We start from the raw sequence: 22,578 nt of genomic DNA, 5'->3' as shown, positions 1-22,578 counted from the left end.
TTTCTCAGACCCATCCCAAACTCATATGTTCTGTGGCCTAAAGAGAATGGAATTATTTTAAGTAAACTCCATTTCATTTACGGAGGGGTTCACCCCTTCCAGGACCACCTCAGGCAGCGTCTCCTTTCCTTTCCTTTGCCCCCCAGCCCCACTTTTCCAGCTAGGAGACGGTCAACCCAATCTGCCAGGGACCTGCGGTTCCATCAGAAAGTTCTCTCCAGCAATCAACCTGGGAGGCTTCTCAGCACCAGCTGCTCAGATCCCTGCACGCTGGAAACCCTGGGGCGGGGGAAGAGATTCATCTGTACGCTACTCACGTCCGCCCAGTGGTTCTCAGGCATGCTGGGGTAACCCAAGTACCTCACTGATTGAGAAGCGGGCCCGCAGGTGATTTGTTACTAATAATGAAGGGCTTAAGTGTGACGTTGACTTGCCTCACGCGTGGAGCAGATTCAAGGTCATCCCTGTATGACTGTCACGCTCACGCCTGCTTTCTTGAGCTGAATGAACTCTTTGCCACGACCTGTGAGGTTCCGTGTAACCTTCCAGCCTCGCACCTCAGGTCCCTATCTCCTTTCTCACTCGCCCATCCCTCTGGCCTTCAGCCAGTTCCGCAGGTGTGCCAAGCTCTTTCCTCCACACCTGCCGCTCTTTCTGCCAGGACACCCCTCCCCCTTTGCCTTGCTATATCTCCTGTTTTAGGGCCCAGCTTAAAAATTAACTTCTTCTTGGTACTGACTTGGAGGTACCAAGTTGAGGAGTTGGGGGGGCTGGAGATATTCTGTTCTTGATCTACATGAAGGTGACAAGGTGTGTACATATGTGAAAATTCATTGAGCTGTCCATTTAAGATTTGTAGACTTTATGTAAGTAAACGCAAAAAGATGATATCTAAAAAAACAATTTCACCCTTTTCCCTGTCTCCTGTTCTTTCTATTACTCTCAACCATGGCATGTGCATCTCCATCTTGCCACAATAATTATACTATTTGTTGGTTTGTTTGTAAATTTTTTCTCCCATTAGAATGTAAGCCCCACGAGGAGAGAACCACCGTCTGTCTTGTTCACTGAGGTACCTTCTGGAGTGTAGCACAGTGCCCACCACATAGTACATATTAAGAAAATTAGCAAATGGATAGATGGAAGGATGAATAAAAAAGCTTGGATTTAATGATGGAGGAACAGAGGGGCAGAGGAGGTCGGCCAGAGGTTAGAAGCTCCCAACTTCCAGTTCCCAACAGACAGTTTAGGGGTCTTGCTCTGGAAGCCCAAGCTCAGAAGCTGGTGGCCTCCTCGGTGACCCAGCACTGGCCTGTCTACAACTCATTGGGGTTGTCCTGGTCGGCATAGATGAGGAAGCCCGTGAAGAGGCTGTCGGTCCAGTATGGGTCATAGAAGAGCCCATTCTGCTCTGAGTAGAAGATCTGCAGCCAGACCTCGTCACCCTGCTTGAGAGCCAGGATGGTGGAGCCTGAGGCCACATCGTGGTTGCCCGTGTTGGCGTCGAAGGTCCGGATGCGGTACTGGCCATTGTGCACCAGGCCGATGGCCAGGTGCTTGTTGGCCAGCGTGATATCGTAGGTGAAGTAGTAGATCCCTGGCACGCCGCAGACGAACTTGCCGCTGGACGTGTTGTAGTGGCCGCCCTCGTTCATCAGGATCTTGTCGAACTTGATGGGCAGCCGTTCCCTTGGGTAGCTCTTGGTCACTGCCACGGAGAAGGCCGACTTGGCGTGGCCACTGCCGCAGCTGCAGGGGCCCGGGAGTCCGGGCTCCCCCTTCTTGCCCTTGGGCCCCTTCTTGCCCGGTGTGCCATGCTTTCCTGGGGCACCACTGACCCCCTTGGGGCCGCGAGGGCCGGCCCGCCCAATGGCCCCTGCTTTGCCCTTTGGTCCTGGCTTTCCCCGGTTACCTGTCCGGCCAGGTGAACCTGGAAGACAGAGCAGCTGGTGTTACGGAGGGGACCTCAGAGAACTAGGCAGAGGCCGTTGGCCTGGGCTTTCCATCCTTAGAGTACAAGCCTTTGGATAAGGGAAAGAACATGAAGGCTGTGGAGTCGCATAGAAATGGGTGCAAATCCTGATGGTACAACCAGGGGCACTTCTCCCTTCTTATCTGGAAAAGGCGAATGTGACACATACCTTCCAGAATCATGTGGATCAGGGCAAAAATAACTTGTAACAATTCACGCCCTCCCCTTGTCCTGCCTTCTAAGGAAGAGTCTGATTTGTCTGCCAGGTCAATCCTTCCCCCGGCTGTGCTGGTAATGGGTTGAGACAAGAATTGCAAGAAGCCTCTTGACTTCAAACCATTGACCTTAGTGAACTCCCTGCCCAGTGCCCAAGATCCCTGCCCACGTGGGCAAGCTTTTTTTCTTTTTTTTGCGGTACGCGGGCCTCTCACTGCTGTGGCCTCTCCTGTTGCGGAGCACAGGCTCCGGACGCGCAGGTCCAGCGGCCATGGCTCATGGGCGCAGCCACTCCACGGCACGTGGGATCTTCCCGGACTAGAGCACGAACCCGTGTCCCCTGCATCGGCAGGCGGACCCTGAACCACTGCGCCACCAGGGAAGCCCCAAGGGCAAGGGTTTTTACAGCAGCATTGCTTACAATAGCAAAACACTAGGAACAACTAAATGCCCAACCAAAGGGAGATAATGAGAAAAATGATGGTCCATCCATTATGTGCTATTCTCTGCAGGAGTTTAAAAAATGAGGCAGATTTGCATGCACTGTTTGAAAACTTCTCTAAACTACACTGTGAAGAGGAACAAGCAGGTGGCAGAAACTTCTTTTTGTTCAGAGGAAACCACAACGCTATTTCTACACCCATTTAAGTGCCTGGCACATAGTAAACACTTGCTAAATACACTTGGTATAGCCTGCAGAACGTTTTCACAGTATTACATTTTCACAGTAATATGTGTCTGTAGCACACCTCTGGGTTTTTAATACCCATACTCTAATAATGTGCATTTCTCTCAATACAACATTTTTTGGCCGATGATTATGTGGGAAACATTTATATTTATGTCCCCCAAACTCAATACAACATTTTATACAAACTGTATCTGGGTAACGACTGGAGTCACATCCAAACACGATGGCGGTACGGTTGATACAACCGGCAGACTGGCAGAGCTGTGGGTAGATGCTTTGGAAAGCATGCCAGATGTCAGTCAGGGAGCCTGCTGCTGGAGGGGTTGCCAGGTGCTAAGCAGTGTCTTAGCATCACAGCACACAAAGCAAGTGTTCGTTAACCATCCTACAAACTGGGTGATCAGCAGGTAATGTTGCAGATATTTCACATCCTAACAAGGTACTTGGCTCCTTACTTGTACACATACAGGGATTTTTCTGTGCTTTAGAGTTTTGTGTTCACGTGTAATGCATTTAAATTTTTCCTATTTTAAGAAACAGGGAAATAGATTTCCAAATAGCATTTTCTCACTGAACATCTAGTTTCCAGGAACGGATTGCTTATGCTATGCTGAGTGCCTGGAAGTGTTTGGTATTATTATACATACATGTAAATATATGAAAGAGGCCAGGGAGGTTATACATTTAACCAATTAATAGTGGTTACCTTTGGAGGATGAAAGGAGGATGACGAGGGGTAAGAATTAAGAAGAAATCTTGCTTTATTTATACTGTTTGAATATATTACAATGAAAATGTATTTGTGTATTATACGTGTAATTAAAAATAAATAAAAGGAATGGGGGAAAAATAAAACTAAGAAAGGTCAAAAAGCTGTTCTTTGAAAAAATGAAAATAAATGAAAGGTGGGAGAAAGGACCATGAGAAGAGGAGGAATAAAGACAGGGTCATTTTGGATTGGAGTTTTTTGGGAAGACAAATAGATAAGGAAGTTTTATGACGTATTATGGTGTGTGCTTCCTTTTTGATTTCCTTTTTTGAGAAACTTCTGGAAAAGCTGACTTTTACTTGTCAAGACTTCTCTGGAGGTGGGTTTGTATGTGTATGTCAGGGGGAGGGTGGTTGGAGATTATCCTGTCCTACGACTGGTCCCAGGATGACCCAGCTTTATCTGGGTTATGTGTGTCAGGACTCTGCATCTCTCAACACTGCCTTCCTTGGTGTGTTGGCTTAATTCTCAGCAGAGACTCAATACATGGCAGAAGAGACAGCCAAAACAGCCCCAAACCTACATCCTCAGAGTTCTTAATCAAGGTGGGGAAAGTCAAGAGCAGAGATATCCTGTTTCTCTTAGGGTTCATAAGGATGATGGATCATGTCATAAAATGTCATGCAAACTCTGGCTGGCTCTGCTTGGAGCACACGCTCAGATCCCAACTGATCACTGTGGTCAGGAAATGGGAACTATGTTGTCCAGTGCCAGACATACTCTGACCCCCCTTAAGTCAAAGCCATTATCATTATTTTTATAGTTATTCTTCTGGAAAGGAGGTGCTTTTGGAGGAATTAATTTGATGTGGTAGGAAAGGGCCTGGATTTGGAGTCTGCTACCAGCCTGTGGTGTGAGCTCAGCAAGTCTATTAAGGGGCAACTACCATTTATTGTATGTCTACTCTGAGACAGGTGCTTCACATGTTATTTTATTTCATCTTCACTGCACCCGTGTGAGGTAGGTCCTGTTATAATCCCAATTTTAGAGAAGAGGAAACTGAGGTTTGGAGACGGGCGAGGTAATTTGTCAAAATTGGTATCCCGGTTTGTTACAAAGTTTAAGTTCTTGCAGCTATGACGTGCTGTTCTCAACTTAATCATTCTGATTTTGTGTCCTCATCTGTAACATGGGGATAGTAAGAATACCTCACCCATAGGATGGTATTGCTATACCAGCAAATGAGCGGCATACTCAAAAGTGCTTTGTCAATGTTAAAATGCCATACAAATAAAAATTATGATTTCACTAATGCTCGAAATGTACACTTTGGGATGCTGCTGACACTGAAAAGTGCTTGGTTACTGGGGTAAGCGTTCAGGATATAAGGAATGTCAAGGATGAGAAGGGCTGTAGACAGTATCCAACTTGTCTGCTACCTGCCTGGCACCCCTTCACCCCTGGCACCCTGCCCTTCACTACTTCATGTGGTCCTAGGGAGGCTGTCAGTCACAGTGGCCAACTGCCGTCACCACACACTCACACACACCAAGGGGTGGGCACTTGACCCAGTCCTAGCAAATGGTGGTACTTCACCTCCATAGTCAAAGGGATTGGTCCAGGATGCACATGTGATCAAGGAGACTCAGTCATCCTGAGAATTGCTCTGTGGATCAAGCCATGAGGAGGTAGGCTTGAGCCCACCAGTGGGCATTTCATAACTTCCAACATTTGTGAGAACAAAACCAACACACTGAGAGAAGCAAAGCCTTGACAACAATATTTGAGCTCCTAGACCCAGCTATTCCTGAAGCTCAGCTCTTGGACTTACTAGTTGTATGAGCCAATAAATTCCATTTGGGGCTATAAATCGGGTTTCTGTCGCTTGCGCCCGAAAGAGTTCTGAATAATATTTCAGGAGACTTGCTTAAAGTCACTCAGCAAATCAACGGTGCAGCTGGGGCAGGAACAGATCTGATGCTCACTGTTCCTTTCCAGAGAATATACTGCTCTGTTTTTTAAAAACACATTAATTTGGTTTACAATGAAATGGAATTCACATTAGTTTTCATAACTTTGCAAACCCCTTTCGTGTCAGATGTTGTCAACCCCAGGTGGGGACAGGAGAGACAGGCACTGGGCTTCTTACCTTCCTCTCCGCTGTCCCCCCGGTCCCCGTCCTGGCCATCCCGGCCATCTTTGCCTGGAAAGCCCATCCTTCCGACCATTCCTGAGGTCCCTGGGGATCCTGGGGGGCCCGGTGGGCCCTGGGGGCCAGGCAGGCTGCAGATGAGTTGAGGGGAGCTCTTCTGGAAGTCCCTGCGGGCGAAGGCACCAAGCAGCGGGTCGGCCGCACACGGAAGGGCACAGGCCAAGAGCACCCAGGGGATCATGGTGGTCACCTATGGGAGGCAAGAGAGCTGTGAGCTAACTGGGGGTCAGTCAGAAAGGCATCAAGAGGAGGAGAGGGCATCTGGGAGAGACACAGTTGCATTTCTGATCCTTCCTATCTCCCACATCACATACAAGTAGCTGGACAGTGTCATCACATCTTGAGGACATATTTGGATGAGCTGAGTCATGGACTCAGAATACCCTTGGGAGGGCTCCTGCGGGGGAGGCACACGTCCTCACACTGTCACGCTCCAGAGTGGCAGGACTGACAGCCCAGTGACAGCTGCTGGGGAGGAGCTGTGGATGGAGAGAAAAATTCCATGGTTTCATTCAAATATGTGGCATGAATGGAAAGTTACAAGGGCAGAAATATCAATACTTCCAACTGCAGGCGGTGATTTGCAACTAGGCTGCCTCTCCCAGAGGATTTGGGGCAGCACATTGGTGGGTGAGAAGTGAGGTGTCAGCTCTGAGCGAAGGTGCCCCAAGCCTCAACAGCACTGGTGGGCCGTGGGCACAGCTCCTCTGTGGTGGGCTCCCTGTGCACTAGGCCTGGGCTAAGAGCTTTCCACACGTTACTTAATCTCACGGCATCCTTACCGAATAGATACGGAGAGGAAATGGGGGCTCAGAGAAGTTCACAGCATGACTAAGTCAGGCAATTAGCAGTTGGCAGGGCTGGGATTTGAACGAGGCTGGGCAAATCCAGAGCTTGTGTGCTTTGCTTCAGGCTACACTGCTTTTTTTTTCTTTTTTCCCAGTTAAAAAATAATAAAAATGATACACTCACATTGTTATAAAGTCAAATAATACCATAAAGCTTAAAATGAAAAATTGTGTGTGATCTTCATACCCACCCCTCAACCCTCGCCCACTCCAAACTCTTTTGGGTATTTCTTCTGGCATTTACTGACATTAAAAGACAATATGCTTACATGGTTTCTTTTTAACAATTTTGGACATTTCCTTTTGAACTCCTGTATGTGACAGATGAGGATTCAGCCCTCCTCCGTCACTCTAGGACCCTGTTTTCTCTCCCTCATGCAGTTCAGATATAATCTTTGACTGAATCAAAATTCACTCTGAATTATTGTGTCTTGTTTACTGCTAAGCTAAGCACTGTACTATAATTATACTTCCTTTCTTACACACACTTTTCTTACTGGAGATATTAATAATTTTATTTGCTTAGTTCTCTACGCCACTATTTTCTACATTATCGAATGTATCAGATAATTTACCTCTTCCATTTATTTTCCTAAAGACATAAGTCCTGGAGCTCTCCATTCTCTTTTTCCAACCTTTGTACATGCTAAGCTGTCACCCCAGGATTTTCCTTTATAACCATCATGGCAATTGTCTTTGCCTCTCTCCTGCGTTGTATCTCCTGCTTTACGAATCCCATGTCTTTCTCTTATTTTATTTTATTTTTTCACTCTCTCATTTTGGTGGCACATTTGGTGTAATAGCTTCCTGGAAAAGACGTGTGGGATATAATTTTTTTGGGACAATTTGCAAGTCTCAATATGTCTTAATTTCACACCGTGTCCTTAAGGCTGGGGCATGATCACACCAGAGACCAGAGTGTTATGTGCCCAGACATTATCTACCTCCAGCCCCTCACCGGGAAGATGCAGAAGCCAAGGTCCAGAGCAGAAATAAGCCACTTGTTCAAGATCTCTCAACAAACTGGCTCAGTCACTTTGTGACCAACAGCCTCTCTCCCTGGAATGAAACCAGGAGAGAGAACATTCCAGGTATGACTTCTTGCCTCTAAGGTGAGCTCTGAAGTGGTAACTGGCTTTGTGACTTTAGGCAAGCCCCTTTCCCTCTCTGGGCCTCAGTTCCCCCCCTGAAAAATAAGGGGTTGGTTTCTACACTCGAGCATGCATCAGATCCACCTGGAGGGCTTGTCCAAACCCAGACTGCTGGGTCCCCCCCAGAGTTTGTGATTTGGTAGGTCTGCGTTGCGGCTGGAAGATTTGCATTATTATGTGGTATGTGAGGGACACTGAGGCTGTCGGTTCACGGACGCATTTTGAGGACCACTGGACTAGATGATTTCTAAGCCCCTTCACCTCTGATGCTGACTGAGACTTTCAGAGTCCACTTGGCCCTCTCTTACTAGATATGAAGTCTTGCTGGCTTCTCCGTTCCCGCACAGCCTTCAGCTGCCTCATCACAGCCTTCAAGCATGAGGGGGCTCCCCGCAGCCGTGGCGCTGGCAGTAGGGGAGGACCACTGCTCAGGTCTCACCCTTGGAGCTCACAGTTCCCTCCTGGGCCCTCAACCTCCCTTCCCTTCATATGCTGCTTTGCCTGAGGCCTGGGAGCCTGTCCAGACCACTGCGCAACCTCTGGAAACAGGCCGATTCTACCTTTCCTCCTGACCCCTCCAAATCTTTAACCCTGGGAACAGATGAAGGGGAGAGAAGACCAGGCCTCCCCTGCCAGGGAGAGGAGGGGAGACTGCAGCACTGCACTGTGCTGCCACTCGGGGGCCTGGTCTAGTTCCAGCTCCAAGGTTCACCAACCTGGTGACTTTGGATAAGTTACTTTCCTTCTCTGGACCTCAGAGAATAAATGTCACAGAGGTGTCCCTGGCTAGGTAGAGATGATCTAGTACCAGATACTGCCTTAAATAACATGACATCATATAGTAACAAAGTTACTGTCTTTTCAGTTTCTGTAATCCTGATGAATTGAAGAAAAAAGTTTCAGTTTGGTGATAGTACATTTTTCATGCCTCTATACCCCTTTCTAATATCACTTTTGCACAAAGAACACTGTCTTCTGTGGCAGTGCACACCCATTATTAAAGAATCTTGAGCAAGGCTCCACAAATAAGCATGGAAACCTTGGAAACCCCCAGACAAGGCCACAGCGCCAGGGACCCTGGGACAGAGCATCTGCTAGGATGCAAGGAAGGCCTGTGGCACAATGTAAAGAAAGGGACTTGACAGGGGCACAGGTTAGGTCTGGGTATCTAGCCCTTGGGAGAGGGTGCAAAGAAAGACTTAGTGGGTCAGGGAAGTAGGGTGTTAAAATCAAAATTCTCACCTGAGCACCAGGACACACGAGAGGCTGCATGCTCAATTGAGAGGTCAGGCCAAAGTGAAGAAATGACAAAGGAATAGTTTGAGAGCTCATTCCATAACTCTGGGCACTCTTGGATTTTACTGAATAAAATGCAACCCGTGTGGTGGGGAAGGGGAGGAGGCGTGGAAATGAATCTGAGGCCTGCCTCTGGAAGCTGGTGGGTGGGAAAGTGGCTGGTTGCTGCATGAAAGGGGGAAGAGAGAGCTCTCAGTTGCACAGAAACCGGGCTGACTGCCTTCTCGCCTGCCTTCTCTGGTAGACAGAAGGTGCCAGACATTCCGCAGCCCCAGCCGGCCTGAGCTGGAGGCACCAGGACGGAAAGTGAGGGGCCCAGCAGTGATAACCATGCAGGGTGGATGCCTGAAAACCAGAAGCTGAGGGCGAGGCCTGGACTTGCCGGCAAAAGAAAGTGTGGTGGCCCGCTTCACGGCTGTTACAGTCAGAGGGCTCAACCTGGGAACCGCCAAGGAGCCCGCAGAGGGCCCCCAACAAAAGAGACATCCTTGTCTGCCAGGCCCAGACGGGCCGAGGAGCTTAGCCCTGTTCCTGCCAAGAAACAAGAATCCCCCTGCTGTCTGTCCCTTTACTTCTCCTTCCCCTCGTTCCTTCAGGCTAGAAAGAGGTGAGCTGAGAAGGGGGGCAGGTGGTCTAGCCAGTCTTACACCTGCACTGGGGGACAGGAAGAAGTCTCACCTTTGGTGCCACCTGGGCTCCACATGGGCTGCATAAGTGATAGTGGGAGGTGGGAGGCAAACTCGGTGGAAGTTACATGCATGATGGACTTTGGAAAACTGTCCTAGGCATTCCCCAGGCCCCAGGAATCTCCATCTCCTTCCCTTGTCTACTTGATGAGAATCTTACAAAACTGGTCTTAGTGTTACTTGTGAGCTGGGACACATCTGGGGCCCCAGAAGAGAAACCGACTTCTCAAAGCAGGTTTGAAATAGTTTGGAAAGTTGCAACCTGCGAATATTTGGGACAAGGGAGGGAGGGAGGGCGGAGGAAGTGAGCTGAGAGAGGGGCTCACTGAGTGATCCCGCTTAGTGATGCTGGCCCAGGGTGGGCCCCAGTGGCGGGGCGGAGGCTCTGGAACACGCAGGGAGGAAGGGATTTCTCAGAGCTGGAGCCTGGAGGTTCCTGAAGCAGCTCGAGCCAGGAACTGTTTTGGAAACAAAGGCGGGGAGACTAGGTTCTGGTTCCAAACCTAGAGGGAGGGAGCAGAGTGTCTCTGTTTCAGAGGGGCACCTCTGAAAAAACCAGCTCCAAATAGCCCTGCTCCCAGCCTACTCTCCACACCACAGTGGTGGAAAAACCTGGGGATGAGGGCTTGGAGGGGGGCCAAGGCTGCAAGGCATCCAGACAGGTGAACTCTTGCTGGGTCTTAAAAATAAACTTAGGATGACAAACTTTAAGAGAGCCCCAACGGGCCATTTTAGCCAACCTCATTGGTTACTGACAGGGAAACTGAGGCAGAAGCAAACTGACTTAACTGGACACCTACAAACTTCCAGGCACTGTGCAAAGCTCTTTATTGGACTTATTTTATTTGAAGTTTACAATAAACCCTATGAAGGCAGTAAACTTATAGTCCCGTTTTTCAGAGGAAGAAACAGAGGCTTGGGGACTTCCCTGGTGGTCCAGTGGTAAAGAATTTGCCTTCCAATGCAGGGGACGTGAGTTTGATCCCTGGTCGGGGAACTAGGTTCCCACATGCCGCGGGGCAGCTAAGCTTGCGCGCCACAACTACTGAGCCCGCGAACCTCAACCGCGAGCCCACACACCCTGGAGCCCGCGTGCCACGACTAGAGAGAAGCCTGCATGCTGCAACGAAAGATCTCGCATGCCTCAACGAAGATCCCGTATGCCACAACTAAGACCCAATGCAGCCAAAATAAATAAATAAAATATTAAAAAAAAAAAAGAAACAGAGGGTCTGAGAAGTGAAATGATTCTACCCCAAATCACACAATTCGAGTACTGGGGAGAACATTCGAACATGTGTCTGAGGGGCTCTGAAGACTATATGTAATGTACTATGCCTTGTTCCCTTCCCTGCTATTTTTTTTTTTCCCTGTCTTATAGAAGAGTAAACTGAAGCTCGGAGAGGTTAATTTGCTCATGTTTATACAACTTGTTCATGGCAGAAGTTACATTTGAACTTGGGTTTGGCAGACCTTAACACCCAAATGCTTTCCATTATGTCAGTGTTTTTTGGATTTTTCTTCCGAAATATCTGAAATTACAGAAGAGACCTTGAAGCATAGGCCAAAGCCACACACAGCAACAGAGAAATTTCTTTGATGTCTCATCTTTTATTATATCATATAAAATACATGGTTAAGAAAATGTAAAAGTGATGCTTTTTCTCCTTCAGGGTACTTGAGATTGATGCTTGAGGAAACCTCCTGTCCTTTGAGAGGCCCACACGTGGTTTAGCCAAGGTGATGGGGGGCAGCCTCTGAGCCCTGACATCCCACCATTGGGATGCCCCTTTGGAGTATTAACGGGGTGTCCCCAGGGGCTGAACCAAAAGACCAGGGTGCACAAAGCACCTCCCCTTCAGCCCCATCACCTCATTCCTTGCTTAGAGCCATCAAGAGCCTCCAGCCTTGTCTCTTGCTGCCTCCACTGGCACTCTCCAAGCCCAAGCCAGAGAGATCCTTTATAAACGTAACTCAGCCACATCACTTCCTGGACGGTCTTACTCCAGTGGCTGCTGGCTGCAAATAGCAAACCCTTGATGTGGCCCTAAAGGAAATGGCCCCCTGCCTCCATCCTAACCCTGGTTCTTCCCCTCTCTTCCTGCACTCCCCCCCCCATTTCAGGCGAAGCTCCATTTCACCCTTTTGCCTGCAACCCGGGGGCCCACCCTCTTGGCATGCTGGCTCTTTATCTATTGTGTTTCAGCTTAAATGTCACTTCCTCCAAGGCCTTCCTCTCAGACAGCTCTCCCTTTGGAGCCCAGCTCCTTGTCCTGTCTTTCCAGCCCTTACATCTCACCCGTATTCACTGCATTTGTCTGCTTGCCCACTTACTGGGCCTCTCCCGTTAAAATGGAAGCCCCATGGGAGCAGGGACACCAGCTATATCCCCAGGGCTTCCAACTTCTTTGCTCATAGCGGGTATTCAAGAAATATTTGCTTGGTTAATGCGTGATTATTCACGGTGAATTAATTCATGGTGAAGAGAAAACAAGGCTGTGGCCTAAATCCAAAAGGGCCCTGATACCCCTGGATTCAAAGAAGTTTTCTCCTTTCCCCAGTTTTTCTAACCCAAACCCGATCCAATTCTAATCCCTCCTTCCTTTGACCTCCTAGAGCACAGGGCCCCTACCCCCATTCCAGGGAGGGGGCTTGCAGAATATTTTACATACAGCAGGTACTCCATAAATGTCTGTTCAATTGATAAGAAAAAATAAGCATTAGTCCTTCTTCACCTTTAAAAAAACTATCTTAGTTCCTAAATTGTCCTTGCTGGTGTAAGTTGACCAGGGAAGGCTGCCTGGTAGTCTTCCTGCTGAGGGGAAAATAATGTTACTTGGCTCAACCCCCAAAATGGAATCATGAGGTGCTAAGCTGGGATGAAGTTCTTTAGTCTGGTTTTAATTTACCCAGTCCCTGGGTTCCTCATCTCTGAGTTAAGTAGCTCATGATTCGTAAAGACAAGTGTTCTAGGAAAACATTAGACACTTAAAGGGCCCCAGCCTGAGGTCCCCTGTCAGAGGCGGAGCCTTCCTCCTCCTTGCTCTTGCCCTTAGCTCTCAGGACATGAACCCCTGGTTCCCTCCCAAGGGCCCTCTATTCAGACTGTGATGTGAGAAGGGCCAGCAGTGCGGATATGGGTCTCTCAGTGCCTCTACCGGAATGTGGAAACTCCAGGGACACTTGTCTGGGCCTTGAGCAACGTGGCTGAGCCTGAGTTCTGCACAATCTCCCTTGGAGACCGGAAGATATAAATTGTGCTCAAATAAATTTGACCTGTTGGTTATGAGGTTGGACACACTGACAGGTAGGGATGGTGTTTCACTCAGTGACTAAGAGCTGTGGGAAACACAGCCACTTAGTTTCCTCAACTATATCCAATGGAATAATAGTATACCTACCTCACGGAGTTCATCCAGGAATAATGAGATAATGTATTCAAAGCTTCTAGCCCCGAGTGTGACACAGTAATCCTCTCCCTCAGAAGCCGTCAGATAGCTGCCTGCCCCATGTTTCAAGTCTCAGGGCTAATACCTCCTCAGAGAGGCCCACCCCTGCTTGTTTGCTCAGACCACCCTGGTCCTCCTTCCAAAGCACTTGGCCCGAGTTGTGATTATACATTTTTTGTTCCTTGGCTCATTAACTTTCTGTTGTCTGTCTTCCCCCTGGAGTGGAAGGTCCAGGAATGCAGAGGCCCTGCCTGTCTTGCTCTCTGTTATGACCACAGCTTAGCACGGGGTCTGCCCTGCCCACAGTAAGGGCTCAACTCACAGCTGTTCAACGGCCTTGAATGAAATGGTCACTCGTGTAACAAAAGAGCAAAGGGAGCAAAAGGATGACAAAACCACACTTGGCTACTGAGGGAAACCCAAGGAGAACACTGGTCTTGGATTCAGAACATGTGGGTCCCAGGCCTGGTTTTATAACTCACTGGCCACGTGGAAAAAGTCATTTCCTCCTAGCCAGGCCTCATTTTCTCACCCGTAAGATGGAGATCATAACCCTCACCCCATCTGCCTTACAGAGTTCTCCTGAGAATCAAACTAGATAACCAATGTTGAAAGCAGAACATGATACAAAAGTTAGAGCCTTGTTTAAAACCGTAACTGCCACCAACTGCAGCGGAACTAACAGCGTGCAGTCCTGACCTCCCACTAGGAGCCCCTGGAGTGTTTCAGGTGGAGGACACCTGAGCCTGATGCAGCCGGGCAATTCTCCCTGCGTTTGCAGTTAAAAGGAAAGGGCTGGTGATGGGATTGGGGTGACGCTTGCTCGCAGATGAAGCTTACTGAAAATTCGCTTTGATGGGAGTGAAATTTCCATGATGAAAACACCCCATGCCCTCCCTGAATTCCAAGAAGCAAATTGGAAACAGCTTCTCTGAGAAGCTGACAGAGGCCGATGGGAGGAGAAAGGGTCTGGCTGCCGCTCCTCCCGCAGTGCTCACGGAACCAGCCCCCTTTCCTGGGATCTGGAGACCGATGCCCATTTGGAAACACTCCAGCACTGAGTCTACATACAGAGGATTAAAAGTCATGGGGCCCACTTGCCAAGAGGCCTCAGAAAATATTTGATCTGCTGTTTTCTCCTCCCCTCACCCCCGTGCCCCTGTTTTTGGCTCAGTCTAGATAAAGAGGTTCAATACCAAAGCAAGACTTAATGACGGAGCAGGAGCCAGGATCTCGCGAGGTTTGTCTCAGCGGGAACTCGAACGGCACCGCGGAAGTCAGCGTGGCGGGCCCTGCGTTACCGCCAGCAAGGTCTACTTTCTGACAGATACGCCCAAACTCTTACACACCAACACGCGTGGCGTGTGATGTGATGGGAGTGGAGCCCACCCTCTGGGTCCCTGGCTGCTTCACGTGGGACTTAAGTCCTCGAAGTGAGGGCCAGAGTCAGGCTCCCGGGCGGCTGAAGCCAAAGCCGTCAGGCTTTGGACCTGCCCACAGCTGTTTTCCGCCCTGGAGACCAAGGACCGCAGTGAGAGAAGCAGGCAGCTGACGTGTGGGGTGTGAAGACGGGCGAGGAGGCCCGAGGGTGTTCAGAGCCCTGTAGCCAGCTTCTCCTGAGGGCCGGCCTCCAAGTGGCCGACCAGAGCGGTGCCCCATAGGAGGAGGATGTGAGACGCATGTGTCATTTTAAGCGGTCTCACTGCCACGTGAAAAAGGTAAAAAGAAGCAGGTGAAATTAATTTTCATATGTTATTTCGCCCGGTATATCTCAAATATCATCATTTCAACATGTAATCAATGTAAAAATTGTTGAGGCATCTTACATTCTTTAAGTGCCACTAAGTCTTCGAAGCCCAGTGTGTATCTCACACTTGCAGCACTGGCCACGTTTCAAGTGCTTGATAGCCACACGGTGGGTATTGTATTAGATGGAAGCAGAGTTGCTGGAGTTGAAATCCCACCAACTAGCTGTGGGACCTTCTACAAGTTACTTATCTTCTCTCCCTCATCCTCATCCTCTCCAAAATGGGGACGATAATAATAGTACCTACCTTAGAAGGTTTTTATGAGGATTTAATTTTCCTAGAGTAAGGCCTGCCCTATGGAAGAGATATAAAAGCATTAGCTATTATTTGTCCTTCTGAAAAGCAAACAAGATGATGGATGTTGAAAGCAAAACATGATACAAAAATTCAGACCTTGTTTAAAATTGTCACCAACAGCAGTTCAGCCAACGGAAAATCACCCTGACCTCCATGAGTCCTGTGGCATTTCAGGTGGAGGCCCCTGTAGGCTCCTAATAAATTCTCCATTTTCAGGTAAGATAGTTTGAGTTTTATTTCTGTCTGTTGCTACCAAAGGAGATTCCTAGGGAGGCTTGGCCTTCACTCCTGCCGTTCCGTCCTGAGGGAAGGATGAGGGTGTCTGGCTTGGCCCTGTACCCCTGATCCACCTGGTTTGTTCAGGCTCCACAGTACAGAGATAGGTGAATCAATGGGAGAATGTTTATCTCATCAAGTGACAGGAGGCCAAATGGGCTATCACGTATGCAGGTACTTGGTACCATGGCTTGGAAAGACTGCCTAATAAATGGTGTGGCTTATTCTTATTGCCTTGGAGGCCAGATACTGGGGATCTGAAGATGAAAAGATGTGGTTGCTGCTTTTAAAGGGCACACCATCTGGTTATACTGAGGGTCCCACCTGGCCTACCTATACCAGGAGAGAAAGCAAGCCTTGCTCCTCTTTTCTCTTTGATACAGGCTCCCCTGAGGAGCATCCAGGACCATACAGAAGGCAGGGGAAGGAAATTTGGGGGTTAGATGATTCCTTGGAAAGGTGTAGAAAGGACTGTGCTTGAAGATCCAGGAACTGAGGGAGAGGAACAAAGTCTGAACTCTGAAGGGCTGGGGAGAAAAAGCTAAGTTTTGGGGTTTTTTTTTGTGGTACGCGGGCCTCTCACTGTTGTGGCCTCTCCCGTTGCGGAGCACAGGCTCCGGATGTGCAGGCTCAGTGGCCATGGCGCACGGGCCCAGCCACACCGCAGCATGTGGGATCCTCCCGGACCAGGGCACGAACCCGCGTCCCCTGTATCGGCAGACGGACTCTCAACCACTGCACCACCAGGGAAGCCCACTAAGTTTTCCTTGACTTCCCTGGGCTTGCTGGTTTCCATGGAGTCACTTCCAGTCAGGCTGTGATGGGCATTCAGGGTAACTCTAAAGATCTGACACAATGCTAGCCTTCGAGAGCACAGAGCTGAGCTGGTGGTTAAGTAATGGTTAAGAGTCATTTTCTAGCTGTTTGACCTCTGTTAAGTTATTTAATCTCTCAGTTTTCTTGTCTGTGAAATGGGAAAAGCAATGTGTATCGTCTTATTTGAATCATTTGAATTTGAAATAGCATGGTATAAAAAAATCTATTGTTTCACTTTATGAGTGAACGTTTGTCAAGAACCTTGCAAGGCTATTCTAATAGGTAAACAGAAATTCTCATGGGTAAACAGAAATACCTGCCATCCTTCAGCTGTATTGAATTACACCAGTTTGAATTATTTGAGGTCTTTAGAAATGTCTCCATGAGTAATTTGATTGCTCATACTTCCATTATAGAGTAACTGTGAATATTAAATAGGATCATTCAGTAACAGCCCACAGTAAGCACTCAGTAGTAGTAGTGTTATTCTGATATAATTGCACTATATGAAAACAGTGAGAGATATAATGGGAGAAGGAATAATGAGCAGGCCTGGGTCTGCTGTTTCCTCATCTGTAAAATGGTGAGAACAGTGAGCTTGTGAGGAGTTGAACAGTTGTGAGCTTTGTGATAAATGGCACTGAAGGCAGTTGTAACAGCTGAGGTGATTTTACAGCATGGCATGAATGCAAAGGTGCAGGATTTCTACGGGTGTGCCCTACTTTAAACAAGGATGTAAAATTGGAATTTTGTCATTCAGTGATCAGATTTTTATTAAGATTGCAATGTGCAAGGACTTCTGGCTGAGAACTATGGAAGATGGTCCTGCCACCGAGGAAGTTATAATCTAGACAAGGGGTGACCAGCTGGCTTATCAATGACATTATGCAAACCATAGACTGCACCATGCTTCTGGTTTTTTTTTGTTGTTGTCTTTTTTTTTTTTTTAACGTTTGAAATTGTTGCCAATGTAAAATTTGGGAGATTTTATGTTAAAATCAAGATTTCAAAATAAAATACCTAGAATAAATCTAACCAAGGACGTAAAAGGCTTGTACTTGGAAAACTGTAAGGCACTGATGAAAGAAAACAGATGGAAAGATATACCATGCTCACGGATGAAAGAATTAATATTGTTAAAATGACCATACTACCCAAGGCAATCTACAGAGTCATTGCAATCTCTATCAAAATACCAATGACATTTTTCACAGAACTAGAACAAATAATCCTGAAATTTGTGTGTAAACGCAAAAGACCCCAAAACAATAGCCAAAACAATCTTGAAAAAGGGGGACAAAGCTGAAGGTATCACACTCCCTGATTTCAAACAATACTACAAAGCTGCAGTAATCAAAACAGTATGGTTCTGGCACAAAAAGATACACTTAGATCAATGGAAACAGAATAGACAGCCCAGCAATAAACCCACAGTTGTATGGTCAATTAATCTATGACAAAGGAGGCAAGAATATACAATGGGTCAAAGACAGCCTCTTCAATAGATGATGTTGGGAAACTGGACCACTTTCTTATACCATGTACAAAAATAAACTCAAAATGGATTAAAGACTTGGAATCATAAAACTCCTAGAAGAAAAGATAGGCAGTATGCTCTTTGATATTGGTCTTAGCAATATTTTTTTTTAATATGCCTCCTCAGCCAAGGGCAAAAGTAAAAATAAACAAATGGGACTACATCAAACTAAAAAGTTTCTGCACAGCAAAGGAAACTATCCACAAAATGAAAAGACAACCTACTGAATGGGAGAAGATATTTGCAAACAATATATCTGATAAACAGTTAATGTGCACAATATACAAAGAACTCATACGACTCAGCAGCAAAAAGACAACCTGATAAAAATTGGACAGAAGACCTGAATAGACATTTTTCTAAAGATGGCCAACAGACACGTGAAAAGATGCTCAACATCACTAATCATCAAAGAAATGCAAATCAAAACCACGATATCATCTCACACTTGTCAGAATGGCAGTTATCAAAAAGACAACAAATAAGTGTTGGCCAAAATGTGGAGAAAAGGGAACCCTTGTGCACTGTTGGCGGGAATGTAAATTGGTGCAGCCACTATGGAAAACAGTAAGGAAGTTCCTAAAAAAATTAAAAATAGAAATTCCATATGGTCCAGAAATTGCACTTCTGAGAAAATGCACATCTGAAGAAAACAAGAACACTAATTTGAAAAGGTACATGCACCCTTATGTTCATTGCAGCACTATTTACAATAGCCAAGATATGGAAGCAACCTAAGTGTCCATCTATAGATGAATGGATAAAGAAGATATATATAATGGAATATCACTCAGCCATAAAAAAGAATGAAATCTTGACATTTGTGACAACATGGATGGACCTAGAATGGACCTAGAGAGTATTATGCCAAGTGAAATAAGTCAGACAGAGAAAGACAAATACCATATGATTTCGCTTACATGTGGAATCTTAAAAACAAAACAAATGAACAAACATAAAACAGAACAGACTCAGAGATACAGAGGACAAACAGATGGTTGCCAGAGGGGAGGTAAGGGAGAAGATGGGTGAAACAGATGGAGAGTGAGAGGTACAAACTTCTAGTTATACAATAAATAAGTCACAGGAATGTAATGTACAGCATAGGGAGTACAGTCAATAATATTGTAATAACTTTATATGGTGACAGATGGTAACTAGACTTATTGTGGTGATTATTTTGTAGTGTGTAAAAATATTGAATCTCTATGTTGTACATTTGAAACTAATATCATAACTCAATTATACTTCAAATAAAAAAAAAGATTTCCAGCTTTTCTTGAGAATCAGGAGGATCTGCAGCATTCTGGCAGGGCACCAATTGGCTACCTCTTGGACAAGGTGTTATGGGCTGAATTGTGTTTCCCCAGAATTCATATGTTGAAGTCCTAACCCCCAGAAGCCCAGAGTGGGACTGCATTTAGATATGAGATCTTTAAAGAGGTAATTAAGGTCAGACAAAGTCATATGGATGGGCCCTAGTCCAATATGACTAGTATCTTTATAAGAAGAGGAGATTAGGACATGACACCCAGACCAAGGGATAACCATGTGAGGTCACAGTCAGAAGGTGACCATCTGAAAGCCAAGGAGAGAGCCCTCCGAAGAAACCAAATCTGCCATCCCCTTAATCATGGACTTCTAGCTTCCAGAACTGTGAGAAAATACATTTTTGTTGTTGAAGCCACCCAGTCTTTGTGACTTTGTTATGGCAGCCCTAGCAAAGTAATACACAGGACCTATATTCTTCAGTGTCAAGTCTTCACCACTCCTAAATGTCATGCATCCTGTTCACTTATGTATCGTGCATGGCCTTTGTTGGCGTATGATCTAGAGGAAGAGGGTATTCTCCATGTGTTTGTTCTGCAGGTATGTTCTTATTTCAAAGCTCTGATGTTCGTTTTCTCCTTTAATTCTCCCCACAGTTCTAAGAGGCTGATGCTATCATCCCTATTTGGCAGGAGAGAATACAGAACTCAGAAAAGTGAAGTCATTTTTCCCAGGTCAAAGCTGGGATGTAACCCAAGCCTGTTGATTCAGGGCCCAGGGCTCGTGCCCCTCTATCACGGCCCCTCTGCTTGGGCACAGGACCCATGCACATAAAGCCTTAACTAACAGGGCAGCTGTGTGTGTGTGTTATAGAAGTAAGCCAGTTACAGCAATGCACAAATCCAAAGGAAGATTATTTCCTTGAAAAAAGATTTGGCATAGAATTCCCTTCAAAAGTAAACCTAGATTAGAATTTGATTAACAGAAATCTGACTTATGCAGGAGTTCGCCTCATGGAGGTAAAGCCAGCTTGGCAGTCCTCTGACCTGGAGGAAGGGGTGGGGGAAGCTGTGAGTATATAAAGGGTCTGTGTTGCCCCATGATGAACATTCAGGAGTAGAAAGCACCAGACACTGGGACTGTAGGAAAGAAGGTCCAGTCATCTGTGTCCAATCTGCAGGTGAAGATGAGAGGAGGAATAGCAAGATAGGGAAGAATGGAGGGATTTGCAGAGAAAGAAGTAACTTCTTGGGGGAATTTGCTGAATATTTGATGGAGGCGGAGTAGGTTTGAGATGCCCCAGACTTGTGAAAGAAATCTCAATTCATTTGTGTAATGACACTGTACACGGGAACAAAGTATACGCACATATGGAAAGATGGCCAGTGTACACTGTTAAGTGAAAAAGCAAGTTGCAGCAGGGAATGTCAAGTATGATTTATCCTTGAGTTTAAACAAGATAGACACAGATAAATAGAGATGTGTATGTATGTTTGTGGGGGAAATTCCTGAAAGGACACACATCTTGTTAAAGGGGTTACCTCCCAGAATTGGGAAGGAGTGTGTGACCTTTTACTTTTCACTTTCCACCTTTTTGTACTGTGTGAATTTTTTAAGGTAAGCATTGTCAGTTTTGTATCATTTAAAACAAAAGGTAACCTGAAGGCTTAAGGATTGGAAGACAGTCAAGGCTGTGTCCCTGCTAGGGGATGGGGAGAAGTAAGACATCTGGGAAGAAAGGAAGCCTGTGCTGCTCTGGATGTATTAGAATGAAGGGCAGTAGTGAGGTTCTGAAAAGTGTGGAAGGTTTGCCGAGCGGCAGTTGAAAGTGAGCATACTGGATATGATTACCAGATAACGGAATGAATCAGAGAAAAGCTGTGCAGATGGGAGGGCAGAAATGGAGGAGCAGAGAGGACTTGGAACACTAACTGAGCATCAGCCTTGGATTGGCACATAGAGGACACTGTCGTTGCTATTGCTGCTGGTTCAGTGGGGTCTCTGGGAGATGGCCAGTCTAAGGAGGTGACCCTTGAAGGGTTCCACGCAGGAGAGTTTTGCAGTCAAAGGGTAGAGGACAATTGCACTGAGGTTGTACAAAGGATTCAGGCTTTGGGCGAGAGGCCTGGGCTGGGAGGCTGCAGGGAGCCAGTGCAACAGTTTAGTTGAGAGGAACAGCCCTGGAATGGGGCAGTGGCAGTGGGGATGGAGAAATAAGAACAAAGTAAATAAGACAAGGCTTGGAGACAAGTAGTGGGGAGGGAGAGTGAAGAGAGTTGTGAAGAGCTGGGTGCAAATCTCAGCTTGCCTGTCTGTATGATATATTTGATGAAAGAAATGTTGTCAAGAGTCAATTAGATAATGCACTTGATAAGTAACTATGATTGTTAGCTCGGATATTGGGCTCGGACTTACCAGGCTTCAAATCCCTTTACCACCAACTACTAGCTGTGCAACCTGAGCAAGTCATTAACGTCTCTGAGCCCGGTGCCCCTTCTGCAGGTGGTGATAACCTGTTGTCATGGAAACGAAAGAGCTTAAGTGGAGGGCTGGCAGGGCCTGGCACAAAATAGGTGCAGGACAAATGGTCGAGCTATTACTATCAACGATAAAACCTCTGAGCACAGAGCCTGGCACACGGTAAGCGCTCAATAAATGTCAATTCATGTTGTAATTCATAAGGCTGCCCGGCCTGCAAAGAGGGGGTGTTGGCAGTACCCTCCCTCCCATCTCCTCCTACCCGCGCCAGCACCGCGTATCCCCCCTCCCCGCCCGCACTTTCCATCCCTGCCGGAGGGTGGCGGGGGTGCGGACTGGGCAGACCGCGCAGACACTTACCCTCAGGGCCGCCGGCCACGTCCAGACGGGTCTGCAGCCACGAAGCTCTGGGCCGTCCCGCCTTCCGTAGCTGCAGCCCAGCCGGCTCCCGCCCCGGGCATACTTTTCCCATCCCGTCATGGGCGGGAGAGCTCTCCGCCGGGTCACGTGGGCCGGCCCGCAGCGAGGCGCGCTCTCTTGGGCATCGGTTGGGAAAAACGTTTTAGCTCCGGCAACAACTTGAGTGTGTCGATGCATCGCTCAGTGCGTAGAACTTGTCAGTGCATTTGAAATTTTCTGTGCACGAGAGTGATTGTTACCCAGGCGTTTGCAAGTGCGTGGGTATGTGTGCATGTGTTTGAAGAGGCATGTGTGTTGCTTGTACGTGAGCATTCATCTCGCTGTGGATCTAGGGGTTGTGCTGTGGGCATGACAGCTTATAACAGAGTACCTCTTCCTGTGTACTGAATGTGTGTGTACTTGAGAGTGATTAGGAATCGTGTGTACATGTTTAGTTTTGTGTGTGTG

General features: G+C 47.2%; 1 protein-coding gene across 2 annotated transcripts; it reads right to left on the bottom strand.

Moving 5' to 3' along the window:
• Positions 1-1,142: 1,142 nt before the first annotated feature.
• On the bottom strand, positions 1,143-22,240 carry C1QTNF2 (C1q and TNF related 2). Of its 2 annotated transcripts, XM_004285253.4 has the most exons (4): positions 22,072-22,240; positions 21,649-21,746; positions 5,738-5,990; positions 1,143-1,930 (listed from the first exon to the last, which is right to left on the bottom strand). In XM_004285253.4, the coding sequence occupies exons 3-4, from the start codon at positions 5,979-5,981 to the stop codon at positions 1,317-1,319; spliced, it is 858 nt and encodes a 285-aa protein (XP_004285301.1). In that variant the 5' UTR covers positions 5,982-5,990; positions 21,649-21,746; positions 22,072-22,240; the 3' UTR covers positions 1,143-1,316. The 2 variants fall into 2 exon arrangements, with proteins under 2 accessions (XP_004285301.1, XP_049564447.1); XM_049708490.1 differs by lacking the exons at positions 21,649-21,746; positions 22,072-22,240 and adding an exon at positions 15,285-15,778.
• Between the last annotated feature and the right edge of the window lie 338 nt (positions 22,241-22,578).

Source organism: Orcinus orca, chromosome 3 (genome assembly GCF_937001465.1).
Source record: "Orcinus orca chromosome 3, mOrcOrc1.1, whole genome shotgun sequence".
Classification (NCBI taxonomy): domain Eukaryota; kingdom Metazoa; phylum Chordata; class Mammalia; order Artiodactyla; family Delphinidae; genus Orcinus; species Orcinus orca.
Note: the sequence above shows the minus strand (reverse complement) of the source record. Positions and strands in the feature narration are given on the sequence as shown.

Excerpts from the sequence above, each read along its gene's own strand:
- C1QTNF2 (XM_004285253.4), bottom strand. The coding sequence starts at position 5,981 with ATGATCCCCTGGGTGCTCTTGGCCTGTGCCCTTCCGTGTGCGGCCGAC. Across the intron at positions 1,931-5,737 it reads GGGGGACAGCGGAGAGGAAG|GTTCACCTGGCCGGACAGGT; the intron begins GTAAGAAGCCCA and ends TCTGTCTTCCAG.